This window comes from Manihot esculenta, chromosome 2 (assembly GCF_001659605.2).
Source record: "Manihot esculenta cultivar AM560-2 chromosome 2, M.esculenta_v8, whole genome shotgun sequence".
Taxonomy (NCBI): domain Eukaryota; kingdom Viridiplantae; phylum Streptophyta; class Magnoliopsida; order Malpighiales; family Euphorbiaceae; genus Manihot; species Manihot esculenta.
Window position 1 is genome coordinate 5,776,702 of NC_035162.2, and position 18,295 is coordinate 5,794,996.

Genomic DNA, 18,295 nt, shown 5'->3' on the forward strand with positions numbered 1-18,295 from the left:
ATAATAAGAGGAAAATCCGTCGACTTAGCATGATCTAATTCAAAATTTTCACCCAATTGAGCGCGTCCGGTCTATTTTTTCACAGTAACGGAATTAATATAACTAACTCCCCAACTAACGAAGAGATCTTAGCGGAATTGCTATATTCTACGAGTCTCTTCCTTTTTGCGTATGGCATCACCACTCCCTTTGGCAGTATAAACTAATTCGGAAAGAACAAAAAAAAATGGATTCAGGAAGATTTACTTAATAAATCACTTTTTCAATAGTATGTTCCAAGTTCGTTTACGTTTAAATAATAAAAATCTGTTTTATGTTATATTTTATGAAAGATCCAACGTAGTTTTGTTTTATATGTATAGTACGGCAGATAGTATCAAAAATGAAATAAGTACTTCTCGGATTGAAGCAAATTACTATAATTTGCCTCCATCTATGTATCAGTCGACATTTTTTATATGCCAAAATAAATGCCTATATATCACAAATATATTTAAAATTTATTTCATAAATTCAAATTGATTTGTTAAAAAATAGAATCAAAGATCTTAAAGTGGTCTAGAATGGCAAGGGCATTGGAAATCTTATGTGACCAAGCCTATGGGGTTGAAGAATATCATAAGCCAATCTCATATGTGCATCGCAGCATATATGCGTTAACAGATTAGAAAATCTTAAACAGTCTGCTTGTAATTCCATTTTTCTTTCACAGCCTCACAATTTCTACATTGCACTTCACCATACCATATGGATTTGGAGCTGCAGCAAGGTGTTCCTCTTAACCTTATCTTTTGCTGCATCCAATTGATATTTCAGTGTCTTTCACTCGTATAACCTTTGATGAAAAAGACTGGTAATTAAGAATCAGAAACCGATAGGAAACTTGATCAAAGAATCTATTGCAGGTAAAGAGGGAAAGGGAGAGGATATTTGAGAGATCATCCATGGAGAATGATAAAAACTGATAAATAATTAAATTGTTACTTCTTGTCTGCTCATCGACGTGGATAAAATTTTAATTTCAATTTTTTTAAATATATTAAAACTATGTTACCATAATAAAATATTTTCACTAAATTAACTCGCGCCAATTAGCACCATCTCACATCTAATAACAAGATTTCAAGGAGGTTTGACACGTTAATGGAGTATTTTAATTTTTTAAAAATTATTTTTAAAATGAAATATAAATTGTTTACATTTATATATATAATCCATATATTTATATATATAAAATATAAATGATATTTTCATCAAAAGTAAATTATGATTTACACCTAATGTAAGTATAATTGAATTAGTAAAATTTATACCTATTGGCAAGAAAAAAAGATAAATTTATATTTTTACTACTTTGTTATAATGATCTCATCATATATAATTTTAAATTATAATTAAACAAATTATAAAATTAAGATTTGTTTTTGTAAAATAAAAGTTAAATTACACAAACTACTATTAAGATTAATGATAACAAGTATTTGTAAAATGAAATATTTAGATTAATAAGTATTTATAAACTTATTTTTAATTATTTTTTATATGCCAAAAATAAATGCCTAATTACGGCGTAAAAGCCATCAAGTTCATCATCGTCATCGTACCTGGTTCCGCTCTATTGCTGCCACTAAAACCTCACTTCATCCCATCCCTCGGTGTTAGGGTTTATCTAAATTCAAGATTAGCTTATGTTTGCATAGACATTATCAGTCGCAGCAGCACCTTTGGTTATGGCACTTCAAGTGACTCTCTCTGGGCCATTTTTTATTTCTTCTTGTTCTGCTCACAGATTCAATCCTCTTCTCTTCTCCCAACGACGTCGTTGTTTTCCTTTCTCCCACTGGCGTTTCACTCGTATCAAACCCAGATTTTTCGCTGGTAATAACTCGTTTGGTTAGTTGCTGTTAGTTCTCGTGGGCTAATGTGCTACGTTGCTTGGTATCTAAAACATACAAATTCTCAGCAACCAAACAGTGTCTTAATACGAATTTCCTATTTTCAGTTGCTTTCCCGTTGCGTCATTATTGAGTTTTAAGGAAACAGAGATGGAAATTTGAGGCCTGAAAAATGTGTTTTTTTCCCGTTCTCTCTAAATTGTTTTATGTTTATGTTGCAAAAATGCAGTTTTATGAGTTCCTTCTATGAGGTTTCAATTTTAATTTCTTTTATTTTGGTCGTCTTTTGTTTATTTATTTTTGTGAATTAAGAAGCTAACCTGTTTAGTTTTTAGAGTGAACTGGTTTTCTGGAGCTATAATTTGGTTCTATGATTTAAGATTGTGTAAGGTAGCATATTTAGCGTTTCCTGTTGCAATTCCAGTTGCTGCATCAGAGAATGGTGCATTTACATCCCCAGAGATTGCAAAATCCTTCGACTTTTCTTCAGAGGAACGGATATATAAATGGTACTCTGTTTTAGGATCAATCTACTTTAATAAAATTTTCCTGTTTGTTTTCTCGCCCTATTTTTATATTTTTGAATGCAACTTTTGTTCTTACATTACCTTGAAGTTGGCTGTCAAATAAAGAACAGTAAGAAGAGAAAAGATGCTGTGAAATTGTGTGTCGGTTAAGAATAAGGGATTGAGAAAACTAAAGGATATAGAAGATAGCTACTTGCTTTTTTATCTGCACTCTGCAAGAATGCTGTTGATTAAGCAATATGTTCAAATCTGTTCAGATGGAGCTATAAATAATTTTGTGTTGATATTAATGTAGGTCACATTCTTTAACCTGTTTTTGTGGATATATATTGTTGAGTCATATAAGCTTAGGAACTTGTTTATTGTGAAATCAACTATATTTTTCTAATATTACATAGTATCAGAGGATTAGCATAGTGTACAACTGCACATGTGTGAATATAATGAGACCTTAATCCTCAAGAACACCAATTCATTTCTTGGCATGGTCCTTAGAAGTCTTAAAAATTTTGTCAAATGGATGGTGTCCAATTCTCATAAGCTCCTCCTTTCTTTTTTTCCTTTAATAGGAAAAAGAACCTTTGTTGTTGAACTTCAGAACAAGAGTGTTAACAGTCGAAAAAGGAACAACACTGCAGCATTTAGAAAACAAAAGTTTGTGGCATGCATATCTATTATTTCTTTTGAATTTCTTTTAAGTTGAAAAGGATAATTCATGTCTAAATGGTTAATATCAAATTGCTGCATTGATGTTTTCTCTATGTTTGTATTTGTTTATGTTTCCCTATGTAATACGCATGCTTACTGGTTATGATGTTGATTTTAGTCTATGTTCCATAGTATGATATTTTCATGTGATTTTTGGATGTTAGGTGGGAGTCCCAAGGGTATTTCAAGCCAAATTTTGAGCGGGGAAGTGATCCTTTTGTGATACCCATGCCACCTCCTAATGTTACTGGTTCACTGCATATGGGGCATGCAATGTTTGTGACTCTTGAGGTTGTTTTAATAAAATTTAAGATACTAGATTCATTACTTGATTTTCATTTCATTTCCTATGCATTCTCTATAGGCCCTTTCTGATAAAGGCATACACAGCATTACACTGCACTAGATGTGTCATGTTCACACCCTTGTTGATGCATCTTATGTTAATTTATTGATAAAATTTTCAGTGGGTCTGGTACCACTGTTTGCTCCAGGCACTTGTTTTCATTTCTTGGTAGATCTTTCCTTCTTCTTGTACTAATATCTTAACTAAATCTTGGTTCTTTTCTTATCAACCTAGCAAACTATTTTGGATGATTGTTAGACGATGTTGGTACCTTGGTGGTTATATATCATTAATGCTTTTGTAATTTTATTGGCATTTAGCATTATACTTTTCTGTTTCACTTTTTAAAGTTATTGATATATTTCCTTTTAACTCCTTGATTTTTTTTGGTTAGGATATCATGGTTAGATACAATCGAATGAAGGGAAGGCCAACTCTATGGCTTCCTGGGACTGACCATGCTGGTATTGCTACTCAGGTTTGCCTGCAGACTTTAAGGCTATACATTATTGTCCAATATTCCTTGGGCCTAACATCCCTGCAGAATATCCATTCTTCGTGGGGTGTCATCACATATTTTTCATTTACATCTCACAAAGTATATTATATATATTTTTAAAAGATGCTTCCATCTTTTCCCAGTTGGTTGTAGAAAAAATGCTTGCATCTGAAGGAATAAAAAGGACTGAACTGGGCAGAGAAGAGTTCATAAAACGCGTTTGGGAGTGGAAAGAGAAGTATGTATCCAACAGTACTTACATAGTTCCTTTATGTGATCTTTTTTATACCCCGAATGTGCATCACATTGCCTTCTGCTCTTATTAGGTTTGCCATTTTTCTATATTTGTTAAATTTGTATACCTGTTCATTTTCTCTGTATGGTTGCCATTGAGAATTAAAGAAATGAAACCAAAAACATATTTGCCTTGTCATTTAATTACAGGGAAAACAAACCATTAGAATAAACTTAATTGAATAATGATGCATAAAGTACCAGGCTGCCAGTTTGCTAGTATCCTAAGCTAAAATGAAGATGTTCTGAACAAAGACAAACATACAAATGAAGAATCTTGAAAGTTAACTTGTATCATGCCTTTTGGAAATCAAGCTGCATTAAGACATGGAAACAGGTAAAAGATTTGAAATGTCTTTTTGCCATTTGCTGACGCCATGGTTGGCTTTTTCTTATCATTTTTTGTTAGTCATCTTTATACCTTTTGTCTCTGTGGAGCAACAAAAGCCAAAACATAATGAAACTTCAGTATATTTATGTAGAGAGGTTTGCCAGTACGGTGTTTCACTAAACATGATTTCCTATAGTTGGGACTAGTATGATGTTACTTCTTTACTTCGTGTTGCCCAGTTTAGTTGATTCTTGCTTCTTTATGTATATTTTCCCATCCTTTGCTTTTTTTTTTTACTTTACTGAATATCTCCCTTTCTTTTCCTCCCCATTCTTAGGGTTCTCTTATTAATCTTGTTGATTTGGTGTGAGTAGGAGTTTCCATGATAACGAAAACCTTGTTTACCAACTTTGCATTTATTAGTTGGTGTCAGTATCTTTGGATAGGGAAGTTTTTGATAGTACATGGTTGCAATAAATGCTCCAAAACATGATTTTTGTAGTTTGGAGTACTATGATGTTACTTCTTTACTTCAGCATTTCTCAGCTTAGTTGGTTCTTGCATCCTTTGCTTGTTTATTTTACTTTACTGGAAGTCTCCCCTTCTTTCCTCATGCTTAGGGTTCTCTTATATAATCTTGTTGATTTGATATAAGTATGAGTTCCTATAATCAGAAAACCTTGTTTGTCAACTTGGTAACTTATTGTTCAATGTTCATTCCACTTCCCGTTTTTCTTGATCTTTTTTATACGTGTTTTTATGACCTATTCTTTAACTTCTCTCTCTCTCTCTCTCTCTCTCTCTCTCTCTCTCTCTCTCTCTCTGGTGGAAAGAGGGTAGAATTCCGGAATTATAGAACATTGAGTTCAAATATTGTGCAATTGCTCTTGCTTATGAGTGATTTACTTTGTTAACAAGTCTCATCATCCATCCTTTTTACCCTTTGTTGGTGTGCATGTGCATCTCTTACTTGGTTTGTCATGTCTTCAGATACGGTGGAACTATTACGAACCAGATTAAGAGACTCGGTGCTTCCTGTGATTGGACAAGAGAGCGCTTTACCCTTGATGAGCAGCTAAGTCGTAAGACAGTTTTCTGACTAGTAGAAATACAACATCCACCAGTCTAGAAACTCTTTGTGACTGGGATAATCTTTATGCTTGAAGCCTTGAAATGCTAAGGGTGTTTTTGTTGTGTTTTTATTTTCTCCCTCCCCCCCCCCCCCCTCTCTCTCTATCTTTCTGACTTTTCCTTGTGCTTGCCGAATATCTTATATAATCTTTGTTGTCTTCTAAAAATCATCTTAAATAAATTTTGGTCTAAGTTTGCCGTTTGTGTGATGTATTCTGAGCCATGTCTTCAACCTTCTGCAGGAGCGGTAATTGAGGCCTTTATCAGGCTTCATGAGAAAGGTTTAATCTATCAAGGTAGAGGCCTAAGTTACATTTGAACTTTTTTTAGTCAGTATTATTACCATGATCTAGTCTTAGAAACAACTTTCCTGTCATGATGCTTTGGCTTCTCTCTCTCTCTCCTGTTTTCTTCTCTATTAGCTTTAGTTTGGGAAAGGATGAGGCTTTTATTGTTAGTTTCTAAGCAGTTGCATTACCTTTCATGTCTTCTCTTTCCGGGTATCCAGTCTGTTTGATGATGCCATATGTACCTTAGTTTGTGGGGCATTAAGAAGTTTTGTGATGATTAATCTTTGAATAAAATAAATGCTCTTTCAGGGTCTTACTTGGTTAATTGGTCTCCTAATCTGCAGACTGCAGTTTCAGACTTGGTATGCTATTTTTGGATTTGTGAAGCTGGCAAGTGAATCTATTTTTATTACAAATAGTGGAAAATTAAGATAAATATTCATTCTTTCTGCACAGGAAGTAGAATATTCTGAAGAACCTGGTTTTCTATATCATATCAAGTACCGTGTTGCTGGAGGTTCGAGGTAGTCATAGTGTAGTGACAAACTTTTTTTTTTTATATAATTCTAATTTGTGATGTTTTCAACAGTAACATGGTGTTTATGTGCAATTACTTTGGTTTTCTTTTGGATGATGGAACAGGAGACGGCTTTACTTAAGAGGAAAATGTTAATTAAGGTTTTCAATTTGGTGGCTGTAGTAACCAATTATTTAACATCATTTTTTTCGCCTCCTGGCTTTTTGTTACATAATTCTTTTTAGTCTTTGCAGAAAGTAATTATTGGCATGCAATTCTTCTAACTCTGAAGAATGAACAATTATTTAAAAGGCTGTTACAGATGTCATCATATCTTAAAAGAAGTAGAAGTAACAAATACAAATATCCTGAGCTTTTTTCTCAGATAGCTGAGGGCTTGTTTGTGCCAATCAGAAAGGTGATCATAGAATTGAGATGGATGAAACTCTGAGGACCCAATGATGAACTGAGCACAGACCAAAAGGATTTTTTGTCTAATTTTTGAATTCCTCAATTTTCTACCTGGATGTGTGTTTTCTGTTTCGCTCTAGCAAAAATACCTTGAATCTTTTTTTTTTCTACTTATCCAAATAAATGATAGAATTTTGTCCACCAACTTCCTCTCAAGTTTATGAATTCGACATAATATTAGAGTAAATGATTGGTTTGTTGAATTCCACATCGGTTGGTTTGGGATAGGAGGTATGTGCCTCATGGTCTTGGATAGTTTTTTAGCTTTTGGGATGAGTTAGACTTGACCCAAATTTAACATGATATCAAAGCCTCCAATTAAGTATTTCAGGCTCCATTTTATCCCTGCTCAAGGTCTTAGGCATTCCTCCTTTTTTTTACTAACTTTTGGGTGATTAGGCCTAATTCAAATTGAACGTGGTATCAGAGCCTCCAACGTTGGATGGGCCTCCTTTTTAAGTATTTCAGGCTCCAGTGTATTTCTCGGCGTGGGAAGTGTGTTGAATCCCATGTCGATTTGGGATAGAGGTTATATTGGGTACTCTTCCCCCTTAAGATAGCTTTTGGGTGTGTCTGGCCTAAATTTAACAAGGTTATTACTGATTAAAAATAAAATAAGAAGGAGAAAGGAAGATACATTAGATGCATGATAAAAGTTGGGATCAGCTATGTTCATAACTGATCACAGTAGTGCTAAACTTCTCAATATGTTTAGAAGATATTTTTAACTATTTACTGTGAAGTTAACCTTTGCCTCTTATGTTAGATGGAGCTGCCATGAATTACTCAAGCATGCATGATGAGCTTTGATATTCTTATGTAGGAATGACTTTTTGACAGTAGCAACAACACGCCCTGAAACATTATTTGGTGATGTAGCCATTGCAGTTCATCCCAAGGTAGCATGCGCATAGTAGGATCTTAATGCTAACATAAGTTTCAGTTATATATCATTTGTGAAATGCTTCAGATTTATTTAGAAAATCTTAGCACTTTGAATTGGCAGTGCAAAGTTCGAAATTCGTTCCTTGTGATTTTCATTTTGAAAAGCTGTACATACAATGGTTTAGGGAACACATTTGTATATCCCATCCAACATGGCAAAGTATTGAAATCCTTTTCCTTGGACTTAATCTATGACTTCAAACTTTCCTTCCAGTTGCTGTAATCTTCTGGTATATTTTATTTATAATGGTTGCATGAGATCAACGGAAACTTCTTTGGGATTTAAGTTTTGAAAACACAATGTTGTGGGTGATATGCAGGATGAACGCTATTCTATGTATATTGGAAGGATGGCAATTGTACCTATGACATATGGCCGTCATGTTCCTATTATCTCCGATCGGGTAAAACCATCCATCTATTTTTTTAATGATTTTTGCATTAACATAATTTTTTCAATTTCAGTTTGGTACTAACCTCTTTTGAACTCCACGCATAGCATTGCAATGATGCCAAAAGTAGACAGTTTGATTTTTAGAATAACAAAATTAAATTAGATGGTAGGAATGATGCATGAGGCAAAGGTTGAAGATGAAAATTTTGTAGCTGTCATAAACTTTACCTCCGCTAAGCCTTAATCCCAAAGTAATTGAAATTTATCTATCTGAAAAGAAGGATTACTTCAATGTTCAACAAACATTGTGTTTCTTTTCTAAAAATTTTTATAAATAAATGAAGGCGAAATTTTCATCTCAAGAAAGAGAAGAACCGTTACAAGGAGGATAAAATTTTCTTCTAAAATAATTGAACATGCAAATACAAGCAGCAATTTTGTTAGAAAGAGGTGCGCCAACTGAAGAACTTCTCTAAAAGAAAGTCATTCTTTGTCTTTCATGAAGCTGTTGTCTCTAATATGCTTTTTGTGCATGTGTCATGTAGTGTGACTAAGTTACTCCACTCCAAGGAACATAGTACCCTTTTATTCATGCATTATGTAGCACCATTTGCCTTTGAAATTTAATGCATTCCTTCAAAATAACCCTAATCAAGTTTGACTTACCATCAAGCTGCGGAATGAATTTATTCTGTAGTGTATATCACTCAATGGGTATGAGTCCAAAATACACTTCCACCCAAGTCTTTGAAACTCTTTAAACCTTTGGTAGATTTTATAATTTTCTTTGTCTATATATGCCTGCTATCATTTCATTTCCTGTAATTCATTTCAATAATTCGGAAAATAACCAGAGGGCTATTTTGGCAGCATGTTGATAAAGACTTTGGGACTGGTGTCTTGAAGATAAGCCCTGGACATGATCATAATGATTACTTTCTTGCTAGGAAGCTTGGTCTCCCAATACTTAATGTGATGAATAAAGATGGGACCCTTAATGAGGTTGCTGGACTGTACTGGTAAGCATAAAATAATATTATGAAGTTGTTGAAGAATTAGTACATTAGAGAATATTTATAAGCTGTCATAACATATGGCATCAACTCTTGGGATTTTAGTGGAATGGATCGATTTGAGGCACGGAAACAACTGTGGTCCGAACTTGAGGAGACAGGCTTGGCTGTGAAAAAGGAGCCTCACACTTTGCGAGTTCCCAGGTCACAACGTGGTGGAGAAGTGCGTAAATGTTGCCTAATGCTGTGCCATAGTATTGAGTTTCAACACTTCTGTGAATGAAATGCCTCTTACTTCCACCAGGAATGTGATTGTTTTTCTCCCTGCTTTTAGGTAATAGAACCATTAGTAAGTAAGCAGTGGTTTGTAACCATGGAGCCTTTGGCTGAGAAGGCACTTCATGCAGTTGAAAAAGGAGAATTAACCATTCTGCCTGAGAGATTTGAGAAGGTATCTAATATTAAAGAGAATGCTTTATTACTTTCTGCATCTGGCTCCTAAGTAGTGCAAGTTGACTTTCTTCTTTGTCATCTTCGTCTTTCACTTTCTAATTGACATTTCTCTGAGCCATATATCTTTATAACTTCAAATTTGTGAGATGCTTCATACTTTTGATATTGGTTCATTTTGGTTATTCTTCATGCCAATATTAGATTGATTTTGAATTTGGACAGAAATAGATTAATTATTTAACGCAAAACAATATAATCTGAGCAACTTCATAACCAACCCACTTTAATTGTTTTCTTTGGAACATTAGATACTAGTTTGTCATTATCGGTATCAAATGCATTGTTTACATCTTTCTTTTGATGACAGATATATAATCATTGGCTATCAAACATTAAGGATTGGTGTATAAGCAGACAACTGTGGTGGGGACACCGCATACCTGTTTGGTACATTGAGGGAAAGAAATGTGAAGAAGATTATATAGTTGCAAGGAATGCTGATGAAGCCCTTGAGAAGGCTCATAAGAAGTATGGGAAAGATGTCATAATATATCAAGACCCAGATGTTCTTGACACATGGTTTTCAAGGTCTGTCTTTCCCTTGTTACCAATCATTAGCCTCTTTCTGTTATGCTTTAGTTTTAGTGTAAAATGGAAGAGTTGGCAACAAGTTGTGCCGTCATGCAATGGGTACAGCAGCAGATAATTCATGATCAGGTTCAAGATAAGTAGCTAAAAGAAAGAGGCCAATGATGGGCATCATCTGTGTATATTCTCCTTAATCTTGTATCGATGAATATATGTTAAGTGAAAAGTTAGGATCACCTATCATTTTTACAGAATATAATTTTTTAGTCCATGGTTGATTCCAATGGCTGCTTTGCTTAAAGAAATCACTACTTGGATATGAAGTTGCTTTCCCATTTCTCAGCCTCATATTATTTAACTTCTCTCTTCAGTGCCTTGTGGCCTTTTAGTACTCTTGGGTGGCCAGATGTATCATCAGAGGATTTTAAGAAATTTTATCCAGCAACGGTGCTTGAAACTGGGTATGTGCTCTCCTGCTGGCTCTTGACTCATGCCACTCACCTGTTGATTTGTTTTTGCCATATGGATATGCCATTACTATTGTTATTTAGCTTATGTTTGGATTGAAGGCAAATAAATGTGGAAGGAAAGCTGGAGAGGAAAATAAATTTATTTTCCATTGTTTAATGTTTGTTTAAGAGGAAAATAAAGAGGAAAGAAAATTTGAGAGGCATTAATAGTTGTATTCCACTCCCATTTTCTCTCAAAAATAGGGGAAAGTGTGCGGAAAATTTTTAAAATTACAAATACATCCGTATATTTTATTGGTGGCTTTTGAAAATTTAGAATCATTAAAGATAAACAACTTTCCTTTCAATATTTTCATCCCTTTGTCCAGACACAACAACAAAAAATTTTTCTCTCCTAATAATCTTTTTTTTTTTAATGTTCTCTCATTATTTTTCTTCTTCCTATCCAAACACATTGATAATGTGGAAGTGAGTCACATTTAAGATATTGTGATGGCAACTGATGCCTTTTATCCCAACTGGTCTAGGGATGGTTTGAGTAAACCTAGCTGTTATTTGGCTGAGCGAATATTTTTAAGTGACTAATGCTTTATCTTTCTTATTTATGAATTTTAAATTTACATTTACATTTACATTCAAACAACTTATATGATGGGTAGTTTTTTTTTTTCTTTTAAAACTGTAGAAAGGCTACAAAATCAATGTAGTAAGAGTTGTTCATGCAACATGGATCAAATATGCTAAGGTGGCTCTCATTGTTCTATTTTCTCTTTCTCAACATTCTTAATGCCTATTAGGCATTGTTATTTAGAGGGTCATAATTGCTTTTCAGGAAAAAGCACCATTTTAGATAATGTTGAAAAGCAGTTAGGAAAAAGTCTATTTATTATTTTATTGTTCTTACCACTAAAGCTTAAATTTAATTTAAAACCATTTTTTAATGTTGTATAACTAATATATTTTTAAAAGCACTTTTATATATAACTCCAATAACAATACCCGATAGATCCTGATCTATGTGGCGTCTAAACATAGAACAAAACATGCACCTATCATTTTTGTTGATGGTATTCCATCTCTATATGTGATAATTAATGGTAAACATGATCATGTCAAGAATACATGATAAAAGAACGGAACACAGAGGACATCATTCATTATGAATATACTATGTCCACAATCCTTTTTGTCCTAATCAGTGTACTCTTTGTGGCCTAAAATAATATACATAAAGATTGCATATCAAATAGTAAAACAGTTGACCTGGTCTTTGGTCTCACTAAAGGGTGGTGTTTGTCTTAGCTTGTAAGCTGATCAAACTAACTTATAAGCGCTAAAATTAAGCTGACCTATTTGTTTATAACTTTTTGTGGGCTTATAAATTCAGCTTATAAGCTAAAAATAGTACGTTGGGGGTGACCAACTTTTCATTTTGGTTCTTATAAACATTAAACTTATAAGGTGGTTTGATCATTTAATTTTAAAACTTCACTACATATCTTATTTAATATTCTTTTAGTAATTTTAATAGTAAAAGTTGTATAAGCTACTTATTACCAAACATGTCAACTGTTTATCAGCTACTTATGAGCATTTTAACTAAATATAATTGCTTAAAATTTTAAATGCTTATAAGCACTAGCCAAACAAGCTCCAACAAGATGACTACTTTTACTGCAAAAGACAGAATTTTCAATGCTATGAAACTATGAAGGTTTTCACTAATGCATAAATGTAATACTTTGTCTTCCTTGGCTTCCATTCATTTACTTCGTTATTTGATGATTGTTGGCATTGATACTTCTGTGTTTGCACAGGCATGACATTTTGTTCTTCTGGGTGGCGAGGATGGTCATGATGGGAATCGAATTCACTGGGACTGTGCCATTTTCATATGTTTATCTTCATGGACTTATCCGGGACTCACAAGTCAGTTCTATTTTAAATTTATCCACATTCATCTACAATCTTAAATATCCTTATAAAAATATGTAGAAACAGCCCATGCACAACGAGGATAATTTTTTGTATGCAAATTTATGGCTTACAGTTATGCTGAACCCTGTGTTATATCTTCAGGGAAGAAAAATGTCTAAAACACTGGGGAATGTAGTAGATCCGCTTGATACAATCAAGGATTATGGTACTGATGCTTTACGATTTACTCTTGCTTTAGGAACAGCTGGGCAGGTTTGTTTTCTTTCTTTTTTATCTTTCTTTTTTTTTCCCTCTCTTCTAGCCCTAAACTGCTGCTCAAAGACCACATGGCAACATCTTAGTGAGGGTGTCTGAAGCTGCTAAGTGCGTTTTGCAAGTAGAATTTTAGATGGTTTCTAGCTCTGAAAAGATGGTATTTTATTGACTATTGTACATGCTGTTTTATCCAGGATCTTAACTTGTCTACTGAGCGGTTGACTGCCAACAAAGCTTTCACTAACAAACTGTGGAATGCTGGCAAGTTTGTGTTGCAAAATTTGCCTAGTCAAGCTGATACATATGCTTGGGAAACTATGCTGGCTTGTAAGGTTTGTTTATTCTCACTGTTTAAATAGTATTAGAGTTTTTCTTCTATCATATCTGTGCTTAAGGTGTGCATTGCTTTGTTCTGTGAACTAAAGCAATTCCCTTTGCAGTTTGACAGGGAGGAGGCCTTGCTCAAGCTACCTTTACCTGAATGCTGGGTGGTAAGAAAATAATTGTAATTCATTATCTGTATTGCCAATGCGTGATATCCCTGTAGTTAATCAAGCAACTACTCTTCGCATTTCAGGTCTCAAAACTTCATATACTTATTGACACAGTTACTGCAAGCTATGATAAGTTCTTCTTTGGAGATGTTGGAAGAGAAATCTATGATTTCTTCTGGAGTGATTTTGCTGATTGGTATGCTACTTAATTTTTTTTTATTGCATATAAATTCCATATAATCTTTTTGCAGATTTTTAATTTCATGATTACAAATGCAATACTCTCTCTTACAAGGATATTACCTGATGGATTTTCAAATTTTTAATATTTTCTTCTTCACATTGTCCTTGGATTTTTCCTTAGCATAAGTGTGGTTCAGTTACCACATTAATGTTGCAGTAGAAGAGGAGAAAATGGAGAAGAAAAAAGAGGGAGTTGTAAGAGAATCCAACTTTTCCATTTTGGGAAGTACAGAAAAAGTAAGGAAAGTGAACCAAAATAATTGTGCCCATTTTCTCTCTTCCTCATCCTTCCCCCTCTCTCAAGCACAAATAGAATTTAAAATATAAAAAAATTCCTAAGAAATGCCAAACCTAATTTAATTATTCATTTCATAAGATTCAGCCCAGGACTTTAATATCCTTAATATCCTTGAATATAAGGTAAAATATTTCATTTTCTCTATTTATTTTTTCATTGTGTCAGTGTTCAAGGAGTTGTAATTAAGTGAAGTCTATGCATGCCAAGCAAGTAGAAGCCTATATCGGCAGCTAATGTCAACTGTTGCAGCTAATGGCTATCAGTTAATTATTTGCCATCAGTGGTTGAGATTATTGTACGACATTTTTTAACTCAACAGTAGAAGTTGTGTTTGATTGTGAATGCTAATAAGCAGCTCTATCAAGTAAATATTGTATTAATAAATTGATTATCTCTCAACTATTCGTTGAGTTATCAATAAATCTCTCTAACCCAAAATAAGATTGTGAATGTGTTTATTTCATTCATTGACAAATGTGATTCATTTTTTCAAAGTTGTTTGTTAGATGTGCTCAATTGAGTACATATGAAATCGGGGGTTCCCCTTCTCACGCCCGTTCTCTTCCTTTCGGTAAAATGACCTGGTATAATCGTAAATAACAGCAACTGTGAGGCCATTGTCAATGAAAGACACTATACTGACAGTTTCTTGCGCCAAAAATCTTGAAGCTCAGTGATCAGTGATATTTTCTGAATGCTGGCCCCGTGACCACCACCATTTGGGTTGAAATATTGCAATTTTTTCAACCAAATGTTACCAAGTGCCTTTACTTTCTAAACAACCACTACTGTCCTCCGGTTGCCCAACCAAACAAGCACTACATAGTGTTTTCTCTGAATTGAGCTTTGCGCTCTTGAGTGTGCCATATTGGTTTAGAATCTTTTAGGTGTTGCTACAGTCTAATGGTTTCAGTTTTTACCAGGTATATAGAAGCCAGTAAAGCTCGACTTTACCACTCTGGAGGTAATTCAGCTGCCCCACTGGCACAGGCAGTTCTATTGTATGTTTTCGAAAATGTATTGAAGTTGCTGCATCCATTCATGCCATTTGTTACTGAAGAACTCTGGCAGGTAATTGTTTCCTACTATTTCCATATTGCAAATCAAATTGATTGTGGTGTCAAGGGCTCCATCAAAAGTCCATTATGCTACTTGACAAACTTTGATGTCTTAATATTTGATGCTGATCTATGGATCTTAAGACCGACTATTTAATAAACAGGCACTCCCCAAAAGGAAAGGAGCTCTTATAGTATCCCCGTGGCCCCAGATATCACTTCCACAGAATGCCAACTCAATAAAAAAGTTCGAAAATTTCCAAGCATTGGTGAGTTCACAACCTTTCTGATGACTCCACAGCCCAAACACATCCTATCAATACAATGATTTCATGGGTTTCCCCCCTTCTCCTAACACAGTTCCTCTTCATTTGTTAATCAGACTAGAGCAATCCGGAATGCTCGAGCAGAATACTCTGTTGAGCCGGCTAAACGTATATCTGCATCCATAGTTGCAAGTGAAGATGTCATCCAGTATATATCTGTAAGTTTGTTCATTTTCCTTGTTTCCCATTATGGGTGAACACAAGTATTCCTTGACTGATAATGTATATTGAGCGAGGAAATACTGTATTATTCATCATGAAGCGTTAGTGGAGTGTAAACTGAACAGTCTTTAAAGTAAGGCTCCTAGCACTTCCAATGAGTGCAGCATCAGCCAACTCTCTCTGAAATTGCTGGATGAGCACCATAGCAGGGGAAGCATGCAAATTAAGTTCGTTAACCTTCCTTTGTTTGCTCACTTCCCTCGACATTCCAGCTAAGGTTTTAATAAGAAAATTTCATTCCTCCTAGTATCTACCTATTCCACGTATATTACATTATGTTTTATAATATGGGTTAAATAAAGCTTCTATGGACTGAGCTTGGACCATATTTTCTTGGCAAAACTCAATCCTATCACTTGGCTCATATAAAGCTCAGCCAAAAGCTTTCAGGCTACAAGATCAAGTTCTGGAATATCTCAACCCTATTGGCAGTCCTAAAAGAATCTTCCAGGCATGAAAACATGTATCTCACAGTACATTATGATATTTGTCTAAACCCTTTTACCTCAGTGACCTTTCTTCACTGTTGGTTATATGCCTGTGCCACGTCCTGTTTACACTACTTCCAACAGATATCAAGGCGAGGTGATTGAATAGCACTTTTGTTCACTAGATAGGAATCTTAATTTATTGAACTTGTGAATGTGTATTCTAGTTATGTGTGTAAGTCCGATCCTTGTTCGTGCAGAAAGAGAAGGAAGTTTTAGCTCTTCTATCACGGCTAGATCTAGAAAATGTTCATTTTACAGATTCTCCTCCAGGTATGCTTCCAAATCTCTTTTGCCTTTCTCTTTGTTCGTTCATTTTTAATAGTTTGTGGTTTTTGTTTTTGCTGGGGCATGCCCTTGAGATGTTCAGAGTCTCTTAATGTTTTGGTCGTTGTTGTTTGTCAAATGTCTCTTATTTGTGGGCCGTCAAACTTTTCATTCAGGGGATGCCAACCAGTCGGTACATCTCGTTGCCAGTGAGGGACTAGAGGCATATCTTCCCCTTGCTGATATGGTTGATATATCGGCTGAACTTGACCGCCTCTCAAAGCGCCTTTCCAAGATGCAAACAGAGTATGAAGGGCTTGTAGATCGCCTCAATTCTCCGAAAGTAAATCTAATACTCCTATCTATCCATGCATTTTATGTTTCTTTTAATGATCACAATCCAAATCTTGATCAGTATTAGCAAGTTTTTTGGAATATTATATTCTGATGTGCTGAATAAATTAAAAAAAAAAGGCTATGGGAATATGATTATGTGTCTTAAATTTTCAGAATACATATATGCGGACCTGTAGGGGGTTAATTTAAACTTTTACCAACATTTGACCTGGATGTTTGTGAGGAGGTTTAACATATTGAAGATCTTTGCTGGTCCTTGACTGTTATTTGTCTACCATTTATGTCACTGTTTAAGTCAATTTAGCACAAGAGTTATTTGACTGAGGTTGCACAGAGTTGGTCAATTCAAGTTCCTCATAAGATTTACATTATGTGCTGGAGATCTTGGAGCTGCATCTCTTTCTCAAAAAAGAAAGGGGTTGCTCAGACTTATTTATATAGTTTTTCTGTGGTCCAGGATTATATTGTGCATCTTAAATTCCGAATGTCATGATATATGAAGTATGAAATTTTTGGGTACCCACCCTACCGTACGTCTTATGGCTCTTGTACGTATGATTATGATTTGTCTCCCTCTGCAGTTTATAGAGAAAGCTCCTGAGGATGTTGTTTGTGGTGTTCGAGAAAAAGCTGCAGAAGCAGAAGAGAAGATAAACCTCACAAAGAACCGTTTGTCTTTCCTCAGATCTTCAGTCTCGGCATCTCAATAGAATTAACGGTGCTGGGCTGCATTTTGTTCTAAAAAATATTAAACAAATTGCTTTCAGTTTCGCATTTTGTGGAATCCATATTCCATTTGATACTGGGCGGTTAATCGTTATCTTGGAGGCTACTAATGACCATTTGGAGAAAATGCAGGAGTATTCTTATATTATCGGAAGAGTTGCTGTGGTAGTTAACGTCTGGTTCCTGTCATGCCATCTCAAGTTGTTTAGTCGGCAGCATTTTTCTTACCTTTGATTTCTATAGTGAAACTTTTTGTGTACTAGTTTAAGTAACATTAGTTAAGAGGCAGCTGAAGAAAATTGTTCATCACCAATGAGAATGAACCGAATAATTTAACGATGTCTCAAGTAAAGTTTTGCTCTAATCCGAATCTTACAGGGATCTAAAGTTAAAACTACTAGCCTCGTTGGAATTTGCATTATTATACATGACATATCCTGTTAATTGCACTAAGGCCTGCAAAATGGTCTTATATCGCCAGAGTTTTAATAGCAGTTTGAAATGTTTTTGTTTTACATCAAAACAGCCAGTCCACTGTCCTGTTTAAGCCAAATCATAATTCTGGACAAACTTGGTATTCTTTGCAGCCTGCGACTGCTTAATTTATGTTTCAATCCCTGGTATAATTCTAAGTGGCTGGGTCGTTGAACATTGTAAATAAAAGCTATAATGTCGATTGGTTTTTTTATTCTGGGGTGAGTATTTATCAATTTGGTTTAAAATTTGGTTTTTTTATTCTGATTAGGGGTGA

The 18,295-nt window shown here is 34.6% G+C and overlaps 1 protein-coding gene across 1 annotated transcript; it reads left to right on the plus strand.

The window, feature by feature from the left end:
• Positions 1-1,573: 1,573 nt before the first annotated feature.
• LOC110608780 (valine--tRNA ligase, chloroplastic/mitochondrial 2) lies at positions 1,574-17,941 on the plus strand. The gene is made up of 27 exons (XM_021748075.2): positions 1,574-1,878; positions 2,320-2,404; positions 3,295-3,421; positions 3,871-3,954; positions 4,119-4,213; positions 5,591-5,682; positions 5,974-6,027; positions 6,331-6,383; positions 6,478-6,545; positions 7,833-7,908; positions 8,275-8,358; positions 9,219-9,367; positions 9,467-9,584; positions 9,696-9,812; positions 10,182-10,402; positions 10,774-10,863; positions 12,690-12,801; positions 12,952-13,062; positions 13,260-13,397; positions 13,506-13,556; positions 13,643-13,755; positions 15,024-15,171; positions 15,323-15,427; positions 15,541-15,642; positions 16,395-16,467; positions 16,638-16,804; positions 17,400-17,941. The coding sequence occupies exons 1-27, from the start codon at positions 1,731-1,733 to the stop codon at positions 17,526-17,528; spliced, it is 2,910 nt and encodes a 969-aa protein (XP_021603767.1). The 5' UTR covers positions 1,574-1,730; the 3' UTR covers positions 17,529-17,941.
• Positions 17,942-18,295: the final 354 nt, after the last annotated feature.

What these genes read in the sequence shown, in the direction of transcription:
- LOC110608780 (XM_021748075.2), top strand. Translation starts at nt 1,731, where the DNA reads ATGGCACTTCAAGTGACTCTCTCTGGGCCATTTTTTATTTCTTCTTGT. An exon ending in CAAACCCAGATTTTTCGCTG is followed by an intron (nt 1,879 to 2,319) that starts GTAATAACTCGT and finishes TTGCAATTCCAG; the next exon opens with TTGCTGCATCAGAGAATGGT. An exon ending in GAAAGGTTTAATCTATCAAG is followed by an intron (nt 6,028 to 6,330) that starts GTAGAGGCCTAA and finishes ATGCTCTTTCAG; the next exon opens with GGTCTTACTTGGTTAATTGG.